Source organism: Oncorhynchus tshawytscha, linkage group LG12 (assembly GCF_018296145.1).
Source record: "Oncorhynchus tshawytscha isolate Ot180627B linkage group LG12, Otsh_v2.0, whole genome shotgun sequence".
NCBI classification, from domain to species: domain Eukaryota; kingdom Metazoa; phylum Chordata; class Actinopteri; order Salmoniformes; family Salmonidae; genus Oncorhynchus; species Oncorhynchus tshawytscha.
Window position 1 is genome coordinate 28,249,083 of NC_056440.1, and position 10,839 is coordinate 28,259,921.

General features: G+C 39.7%; 1 protein-coding gene across 1 annotated transcript; it reads left to right on the forward strand.

The window, feature by feature from the left end:
• The first annotated feature begins 3,791 nt into the window (after positions 1-3,791).
• On the forward strand, positions 3,792-10,631 carry mtrfr (mitochondrial translation release factor in rescue). The gene is made up of 2 exons (XM_024438677.2): positions 3,792-4,266; positions 10,307-10,631. The coding sequence occupies exons 1-2, from the start codon at positions 3,994-3,996 to the stop codon at positions 10,535-10,537; spliced, it is 504 nt and encodes a 167-aa protein (XP_024294445.1). The 5' UTR covers positions 3,792-3,993; the 3' UTR covers positions 10,538-10,631.
• The last annotated feature ends 208 nt before the right edge of the window (positions 10,632-10,839 follow it).

Sequence of the window (10,839 nt, forward strand, 5' to 3'; positions counted from 1 at the left end):
ATGGGTGAACTATCCTTTAAAAAGCCAAAAGAAACCATAAAGTAAAGTGAAATATTTCAAATATTGGAAATACTTTTCCTTTGTATACGCTTAATGTTGTATGCTTTAAAACAAGATGGGGCCTTGCAGTCACATGTTGCATTGTTTATAGCCAGACCTTTATATATACAGTCTATGAGCCAGACCCACAGAAACCTTCTCACTTGTGTGACATAATATGGATGCAACAGATAGGAGAATCAAGCTCCTTCTAAACAAAACTGAGAATCACCTGTTCCGATCTTTTGGTGGTGTCTAAAGGAATAGTACTCCATTATCAACCTTGAAAATTGCATTGGTCTTAGACGCCCTCAGGCCAAGCCACGGCCTGTTCACTCGCCTACCATTTAGAAGGCGGAGACAGTACAGGTGCATGAAAGCTGGGACTGAAAGACTGAAAAACAGCTTCTATGTCCAGGCCACAAGACTGTTAAATAGTCACTACTTGCCGGCTTCTGCCCAGTACCCTGTCCTGAACCTTAGTCACTGTTACTAGCTGGATATCACCGGTACTCTACCCTGCACCTTAGAAACTTCTGCCCTATCTACATATCCAGCTAACACTGGTCACTTTAATTATGTTTACATACTGTTTTACCCACTTCATATGTGCTGTATATACTGTATTCTAGTCAAGGCTCATCCTATATAACTATTGCTATACACACCACTATATACAATACACAGTGCATTTGGAAAGTATTCAGACCCTTGACTTTTTCCACATTTTCCCACATTTTAGAGATTTTTGCAAATGTATTAAAAATAAAAACTGGAAATATCACATTTAGATAAATATTCTGACCCTTTACTCAGTACTTTGTTGAAGCACCTTTGGCAGCAATTACAGCCTTGAGTCTTCTGAGGTATGACGCTACAAGTTTGGCACACCTGTTTTTGGGGAGTTTCTCCCATTCTTCTCTGCAGTACCTCTGAAGCTTTGTCAGGTTGGATGGGTAGCGCTGCTGCACCACTATTTTCAGGTCTCTCCAGAGATGCTCAATCGGGTTCAAGTCTGGGCTCTGGCTGGGCCACTCAAAGACATTCAGAGACTTCTGCGTTGTCTTGGCAGTGTGCTTAGGGTTATTGTCCTGTTGGAAACAAAAATATAAATGCAACATGCAACAATTTCTAAGATTTGACTGAGTTACAGTTCATATAAGGAAATCAGTCATTTTAAATTAATTAATTAGGCCCTAATCTATGGATTTCACATGACTGTGCTAGGGCCCACTCATGGGTGAGCATAGCCTACCCACTGGGGAGCCAGGACCAGCCAATAAGAATTCGTTTTCCCCCACAAAAGGTCTTTATTACAGACAGTAATACTCCTCAGCACCCTGTCAGATGATCCTGCAGGTGAAGAAGCCAGATGTGGAGGTCTTGGTCTGGCGTGGTTACACGTGGTCTGCGGTTGTGAGACCGGTTGGACGTACTGCCAAATTCTCTAAAATGACATTGGAGGCAGCTTATGGTAGAGAAATTAACATACAATTTTCTGGCAACAGGTCTGATGGACATTCCTGCAGTCAGTATGCAAATTGTAAGGTCCTTCAAAACATGAGACATCTGTAGTATTGTGTTGTGTGACAAAACTGCACATCTTAGATTGGCCTTTTATTGTCCCCAGCACAAGGTGCACCTGTGTAATGATCATGCTCTTTAATCAGCTTTTTGATATGCCACACCTATCAGGTCTACAGATTATCTTGGCAAAGGAGAAATGATCACTAACAGGAATGTAAACAAAATTTGTTGTCAAAATCTGATATAAACACGCTTTTTTGTGTGTATGGAAAATTTTGAGGATCTTCTTTTATTTTTTTATAATTCCAGCTCTGCCCATTTGGTTGTTGATCAATGCTAGACAGACATTTTCAAGTCTTGCCATAGATTTTCAAGCATTTCAAAACTGTATCTAGGCCACTCAGGAACATTCAATGTCATCTTGGTAAGCAACTCCAGTGTATATTTGGCTTGAGTTTCAGGTTATTGTCATGCTGTAAATTGAATTTGTCTCCCAGTGAAAGTTGGAATGCAGCCTGAACCAGGCTTTCCTCTAGGATTTTGCCTGTGTTTAACTCTATTCCATTTCTTTTCATCCTAAAAAAACTCCCTAGTCCTTGCCGATGACAAGCATACCCATAACATGATGCAGCCTCCCGGGTGGCGCAGTGGTTAAGGGCGCTGTACTGCAGCGCCAGCTGTGCCATCAGAGACTGGGTTCGCGCCCAGGCTCTGTTGTAACCGGCCGCGACCGGGAGGTCTTTGGGGCGACGCACAATTGGCCTAGAGTTGTCCGGGTTAGGGATGGCTTGGCCGGTAGGGATGTCCTTGTCTCATCGTACACCAAGGTTGCCAGGTGCACTGTGTTTCCTCCGACACATTAGTGTGGCTGGCTTCCGCGTTGGATGCGCGCTGTGTTAAGAAGCAATGCGGCTTGGTTGGGTTGTGTATCGGAGGATGCATGACTTTCAACCTTCGTCTCTCCCGAGCCCGTACGGGAGTTGTAGTGATGAGACAAGATAGTAGCTACTAAAAAACAATTGGATACCACGAAATTGGGGAGAAAAAGGGGTCAAATTTAAAAAAGTAAAAAAATATGGAGATACATCAGTGATGTATTGTGTTGGATATGCCCCAAACATAACTTTGTATTCAGGACACAAAGATACAAAGATAATTTCTTTGCCACATTTTTTGCAGTTTTACTTTCGTGCCTTATTGCAAACAGGATGCATGTTTTGGAATATTTTTGTTCTGTACAGGCTTCCTTCTATTCACTCAGTCAATTAGGTTAGTATTGTGGAGTAACTACAATGTTGATCCATCCGTTTTCTCCCATCACAGTCATTAACATCTAACTTTTTTAAAGTCACCATTGGCCTCAAGGTGAAATCCCTGAGCGGTTTCCTTCCTTTCCGACAGCTGAGTTATGAGAGATGCCTGTATCATTGTAGTGACTGGGTGTATTGATTCACCATCCAAAGTGTAATTATTAACTTCACCATGCTCAAAGGGATATTCAAGGTTTTATTTTTTTCTATCTACCAATCAATAGGCCCCTTCTTCGTGAGACAATGTAAAACCTCCCTGGGCTTTGCGGTTGAATCTGCTTGAAATTCACTGCTCGACTGAGGGACTTTATAGAGAATTGTTGTGTTTGGGGTACAGAGATGAGGTATTTATTAAAAAATCATGTTAAACACTATTATTGCACACAGAGTGAGTCCATGCAACTTATGTGACTTGTTAAGCACATTTTTACTCCTGAACATATTTAGGCGTTCCATAACAAAGGTATTGAATAATTACTGACTCAAGTAATTTAAGCTTTTCTTTTATAAATAATTTGTAAAAATGTTGAATAAAAAAAATCCGCTTTGACATTATGGGGTATAAAATCACAATTAAATTTCAATTCAGGATGTAAAACAACAAAATGTGGTAAACTCAAGGGGAATACTTTCTGAAGGCACTGTATAAACGGTACACACGATAAATCTACTTCCACAGACCAACATTTGATCGTGAAAAGGTAAAGGAATTGTTGCATATGGAGGGTGTTGTCTGACTCTGCTTTCCCAATTAGATCCTTTTTACCATTTGATTATGCTCTAGAATACATTAAAAGGTCATTGTAAAAGGAAATCATGTCAGACAGCCATGATAGCCTTCACTGAGGTGTTGGTCCTCCTTATACTTCAGTCCACGTGGTGGCGATAGTGTGCCACTGTTGGTTCATAGCCACCAATCCAGGAGGGAAGAAGAAGTAAACGGTGAACTTGATTTGCTGAGACTGAAGAGGAAGTGATTGTTTCTTTTGTATTTACACGTGTAAACAATCATATTTTTTGCCTATATTTGTCTGCTGCATTATTGAAACAGTGTAAAGAGAGATATCACGTTTAGTGTAAATGCAAACGGAGCCCTCTCACGTAATTCGGGAGGGAAATGTCGTCAAGATTATTCGTTAACCTGATCTTTCAAGTGACGGGGAAGGTAACATGGGGAACCTCAGGACGCCCTCCACTTTTTACTGTGCCACCGGTTAGCTTGGCACATGTTCAGACCGCCGGTAAGAAAGATTACATTGAGCTCCCTGTCCTAAATGAAGACGAGCTGGACGAGCAGTTTGTAAGAGGGTCTGGACCTGGTGGTCAGGCAACCAACAAAACCAGCAACTGTGTGGTGCTCAGGCACATCCCAACTGGCATTGTCGTTAAGGTGACTATCTAACATATTACATTAAGCCTTTTTTAGTTCATGATGACCATAAGACAACCAATATTACACATGGACAACACGAAATACATACGCGTTTTGATAGGCTATCTATCTTTCCTGGGCCATACTTCCGTATGCATATGATGTATGGGGATCTTTTAGGTTCCCTATAAATGTGGGCAAGGTGCCCCATTTAGGAGCAGTGGTGTAGTGCTAATTTTTTGAGGGAGCGCAACAAAATATGTAAATTACGTCCTAATTTCCTCTCAAAGTTTGTATGGACAGATGTAGCCTATTGAATAACCTATCATTACAGGGCTCTCCAACTCAGTTCCTGGAGCACTACCGTCTTGTATGTTTTCACTCCAACCCCAGTTGTAACTAACCTGATTCATTTTATGAACCAGCTAATTATTAGAATCAGATGTGCTCGATTAGGGTTGAAATGAAAACCTACAGGATAGCTCTCCTGGAGTAGGGTTTGAGAGCCCTATTATAGAATATGCAAGAAATGCATCCTCCAATTGCAATGTCTGCCCATGCCCACACATATTGTCTCAAGAAAATGTTATATTTTTATACCATAAAACAACAAGTTAGGCATACCTAATTTCAAAATAGACCATCACTGTCAATCATGAATGATAATTATTTGTTTTACCAGGTCTAACTGCGTCTGCATGGCAATCATTTGATTGATCTCAATCAGTTTAATGGGAATAGCCTATGCATTTCAATCTTCTTGAATTACTGTTTGTGAGTGAACAACTTATTTATCTCATGATCATGACATAAAAAGTAGCCTTTTCAAAATATGTTTTGTCGAGATCATGAGATAAACTCTATAAATAGGAGAGGGCGGATTGATGATAGATTGACAGTATGTCTGAGGTGGCAGAACCCACGGTCCATCTGCACATTTGTTTTAATTTATTGCTACACTAAGGTATGGTACATTTCATGCTAATATCATGCTTTCATTTGTGTTTGGAGCTCATCAGTTCATAAGTTAGAATGTTAGAAAGCTAAATGTCCCTTACCTTGAGCTAAGAGCTCTTGGGCAGCTAAGCCCTTGTGTGGCAGTTAAGCCCTGAATGATGACTGACAGGCAGCACTGTCTCCCAGGCTGTATGCCACCCCCAAGACCACAGCCAATTGCATGTAAGCAACAACGCAGCTACAGAGCCTTCAGAAAGTATTCATACCCCTTGACTTATTCCATATTTTGTTGTTATGGTCTGAATTCTCACCCATCTACACACAATATCCCATAATGACTCAATGAAAACATGTTTTTAGAAATGTTTGCAAATGTATTGAAAATGAAATACAGAAATATCTAATTTACCTGAGTAGTCAAACCCATGAGTCTGTGCTTAGTTCCATTCCGTTGTATTTTTTTTATCCTGAAAAACTCCCCAGTCCTTTAACAATTACAAGCATACCCATAGCATGATGCAGCCACCACTATGCGTGAAAATATAGACAGTGGGACTCAGTAATGTGTTGTATTGGATTTACCCCAAACATAACACTTTGTATTCTGGACAAAGTATTACTTTAGTGCCTTGTTGCAAACAGGATGCATGTTTTGGAATATTTGAATTATGTACAGGCTTCATTATTTTCACTCTGTCAGTTAGGTTAGTATTGTGGAGTAAGTACAATATTGTTGATCCATCCTCAGTTTTCTCCTATCACAGCCATTAAACTCTGTGACTGTTTTAAAGTCACCATTGGCCTCATGGTGAAATCCCAAAGCGTTTTCCTTCCTTTCCGGCAACTGAGTTAAAGTTGGAAAGACGCCTGTATCTTTGTAGTGACTGGGTGTATTGATACACCATCCAAAGTATAATTAATAACTTCATGCTTAAAGGGATATTCAATGTATGCTTCTTTTTTTTTCTTCATTGGAAAACCTTGCCTGTCTTTTTTTTAAATTCACTGCTCGACTGATGGACCTTACAGATAATTGTATGTGTGGGTGAGAGAGATTAAGTAATAATTTAAATCATGTTAACTGTTATTGCACACAGAGTGAGACCCATGCAACTTATTATATGACTTGTTAAGCATCTTTACTCCTGGATGTATTTAGGCTTGCAAAGGGGTTGAATACTTATTGACTCCAGACGTTTCAGCTTTTCATTTGTTATTAGTTTGTAAACATAAAAAAAATACATTCTACTTTGACATTATGGGATATTGTGTGTAGGCCAGTGGCAAAAAAAAATCTAAACTTGATCCATTTTAAATTCAGGCTGTAACACAAAAAATTGTGGAAAAAGTCAAGGGGTGTGAATACTTTCTGAAAGCACTGTAACTTGGCTAGTCTTGGTTTTTATATATACTGGTTGTTAGCTTGCATAACTGATGTGTATAATTGTAAGGGACACTTCTTGTTTTATGGATAATATTTACATTTACAGAGTGGGTGTGCTCCATTCCTGACAGGCAGATCAGATCCAATAGCAGTCTCAGAGGCTGATAAGTCAGGATTCTACCCTTAAGGCTGTTTCATAGGTAAAGGTCATTGCAGGCAGATTAGCAGAGCGCATTATGTATATGATCAAGACTTGGTGGGCTCTATTCCTGGCAGGCTGATAAGATTCAATAGCCTATAACACACTGACACTTAATATGCTCCATGTTGACCCAGCTCTGTTCATTCACCTGAGCTCAGCCTTTATTCTGCTTGCACATATCTAATAATTAAACTTATATTCTTTCTGTTTACTACTTACAGTGCCTTGCGAAAGTATTCGTCCCCCTTGAACTTTGCGACCTTTTTCCACATTTCAGGCTTCAAACATAAAAATATAAAACTGTATTTTTTTGTGAAGAATCAACAACAAGTGGGACACAATCATGAAGTGGAACGACATTTATTGGATATTTCAAACTTTTTTAACAAATCAAAAACTGAAAAATTGGGCGTGCAAAATTATTCAGCCCCTTTACTTTCAGTGCAGCAAACTCTCTCCAGAAGTTCAGTGAGGATCTCTGAATGATCCAATGTTGACCTAAATGACTAATGATGATAAATACAATCCACCTGTGTGTAATCAAGTCTCCGTATAAACGCACCTGCACTGTGATAGTCTCAGAGGTCCGTTAAAAGCGCAGAGAGCATCATGAAGAACAAGGAACACACCAGGCAGGTCCGAGATACTGTTGTGAAGAAGTTTAAAGCCGGATTTGGATACAAAAAGATTTCCCAAGCTTTAAACATCCCAAGGAGCACTGTGCAAGCGATAATATTGAAATGGAAGGAGTATCAGACCACTGCAAATCTACCAAGACCTGGCCGTCCCTCTAAACTTTCAGATCATACAAGGAGAAGACTGATCAGAGATGCAGCCAAGAGGCCCATGATCACTCTGGATGAACTGCAGAGATCTACAGCTGAGGTGGGAGACTCTGTCCATAGGACAACAATCAGTCGTATATTGCACAAATCTGGCCTTTATGGAAGAGTGGCAAGAAGAAAGCCATTTCTTAAAGATATCCATAAAAAGTGTTGTTTAAAGTTTGCCACAAGCCACCTGGGAGACACACCAAACATGTGGAAGAAGGTGCTCTGGTCAGATGAAACCAAAATTGAACTTTTTGCCAACAATGCAAAACGTTCTGTTTGGCGTAAAAGCAACACAGCTCATCACCCTGAACACACCATCCCCACTGTCAAACATGGTGGTGGAAGCATCATGGTTTGGGCCTGCTTTTCTTCAGCAGGGACAGGGAAGATAGTTAAAATTGATGGGAAGATGGATGGAGCCAAATACAGGACCATTCTGGAAGAAAACCTGATGGAGTCTGCAAAAGACCTGAGACTGGGACGGAGATTTGTCTTCCAACAAGACAATGATCCAAAACATAAAGCAACATCTACAATGGAATGGTTCAAAAATAAACATATCCAGGTGTTAGAATGGCCAAGTCAAAGTCCAGACCTGAATCCAATCGAGAATCTGTGGAAAGAACTGAAAACTGCTGTTCACAAATGCTCTCCATCCAACCTCACTGAGCTCGAGCTGTTTTGCAAGGAGGAATGGGAAAAAATGTCAGTCTCTCGATGTGCAAAACTGATAGAGACATACCCCAAGCGACTTACAGCTGTAATCGCAGCAAAAGGTGGCGCTACAAAGTATTAACTTAAGGGGGCTGAATAATTTTGCACGCCCAATTTTTCGGTTTTTGATTTGTTAAATTTTTTGAAATATCCAATAAATGTCGTTCCACTTCATGATTGTGTCCCACTTGTTGTTGATTCTTCACAAAAAATACAGTTTTATATCTTTATGTTTGAAGCCTGAAATGTGGCAAAAGGTCGCAAAGTTCAAGGGGGCCGAATACTTTCACAAGGCACTGTATATTAGTGCATAATATATGTACTGGAAAATCACCCAGTCATGAATTTTCTCCTACACTTGCTAGATAGCTAGCTAACAAGACTACATAGCTAACTAGCTTGCTCACAAGACTAGCAAAGTTAGCTGCGTTGTTCCTTGCATGCGATTGGCTGTGGTCTTGGGGTGTGGCACGCAACCTGGGAGACGGAGCTGCCTGTCAGGCATCGTTCAGGGCTTAAACGCCCCGCATTGTTATCAACGCAGCCACAGGGCTCTTTGATGAAGTGGTTCCTGTGATCTCGCCATAATGAGGGAACAATTCCTTCCTATTTATATGTCCTCTCTGGACTTATGTAAATTAGAGCAGATTATGTTAAAAAATATTTGCCTTTTATTTTGTTTCAATCAAAACATATATCCTCCCTAGGTGGCTCTGTTGAGTTTTGGTGCATGATTTAGCTTTTGGTGCACTATTTAGCTTCCGCTAACTATCCTAAAATCTCATTAGAAATTAGTTGTTTTTGGTGTAACAGTAATGTTATAGGCCTACTATGCTGTGGAATGTATTATAGTCTGTTGTTATTTATGTAAAATACAAATTAAGAGATTGTGATCTTGTGAGACATTGATCTAACTACTAAACGAGCACCATTGTGAGAAGTGATAATCTTCTATTTGTAATAAGAATGTAATAAGTGATGACTAGGACTATTAGGTGTAGGCAAAAGTTATTTTAAACTATTGGAGCGCCCTTCGGGTTCTTAAAGGACAGAGCTAAATTAACTTTAATTTAAATAGCTTGAACACTTTGTTTCAATATACCCTATTACAGAATAAAATAAAACAGAGGAACTATCAATTCATAGAATTTATTTGCATAGATTTAATCATCAAATCAATTGACCAAGAAGTGAACATATCATTGCTAGGTAGAATTGAAGGGAATTTGTTTTAAAACCATCATAAAATCAAGCTTTTGATGTGGTGTATTCATGCATCTCAATAAACTATAACTTCAATGCATTATTACCTCTAATTTGTCCAAAATTCACATTTCCAATTTTCCACCCAGACATACCAAGGTAGAACCGTCCCTGCTTCTCAACCAATAGTCAATATAGGCTAAATATCCCAAGCAGGGCTACAGCAACCTCCAGAGGTGGTCAGGCTCTTGGGCTTTGCAGTAGCCACTCTGTTTTGGGTGTCCTCGGCAGAACGGTGTCACCGTAACCAAGTGGTCACATATCGTTCTGGGTTCCACTGCGCAAGAGAGGGTTGGTGGAGATTTATGAACATCAAGGCAGACACAGCTGAATTTTATTTTTTTTAAATTAAAAAATCTTATTGGCCAAAGTTGTCAAGCCTCCAACGGGCATCCGCAGTGCACACATGTAGCCTACAGTTCATCATTCTCACCACCGCCAGAGAGAAGACAGGGAAGAAGCCACCATTTACCTGCCTCTAGGCTGCTATAGACTACGAATTTATTTGGATTGTCATTCTATTGTTTTTCATGGAATTTGTGGTAATTTAAGTAATTTATTTAGAATTGATCTGAATACATTTTCTGTGTATTCTCAAATTGAAAAGACTGAGGTGCTCCCTCACGCTCCATCAGCACTAGACACCTGTTTAGGAGGTACTGTAATCTGTACATTTTTATTGCTAACTCCTCTCTCGTAATTCAGTGCCATCAAACCAGATCGGTGGAAACAAACCGCAAAAGAGCTCGGCAGATAATGAGGGAGAAGCTTGAGGTCACCTACAAGGGAGAAGAGAGCGACATTCTGAAGAATAAGAGGGAGTCTATACAGAGGAAACAAGACAAGAGGAAAAGGGCAAACGAGAATTTGGAGAAGAAGAGATTTTTCAAAGAGGCACTGATGACAGACTTCAAACCAGGGGATGACAGGGGATGAAAAGTATGCATGAACATAACATTTAGTCTGATCAACACCTCGTCCTACCTCATCATGATCTGTATTGTAAATAAAGAGCACCTTTTGAAATAAATTATATTGTCATCAATCTGTCTAAAATACAGGAATGATGTCAGTATTTTCTGTAATTGTAATGAAATTAAGTTTTATTACACTGTTAATAAATACAAAGACGCAAACAATGGCTTTATTACAATGGTTAATTCATAATGTGGTGTGTTTATCAGTGTGTTTGGCACTATCCCTTTTGTTGTCACTCATGCTTAAATATGTTAAAAGAT

Excerpts from the sequence above, each read along its gene's own strand:
- mtrfr (XM_024438677.2), top strand. The coding sequence starts at position 3,994 with ATGTCGTCAAGATTATTCGTTAACCTGATCTTTCAAGTGACGGGGAAG. Across the intron at positions 4,267-10,306 it reads CAACTGGCATTGTCGTTAAG|TGCCATCAAACCAGATCGGT; the intron begins GTGACTATCTAA and ends CTCGTAATTCAG.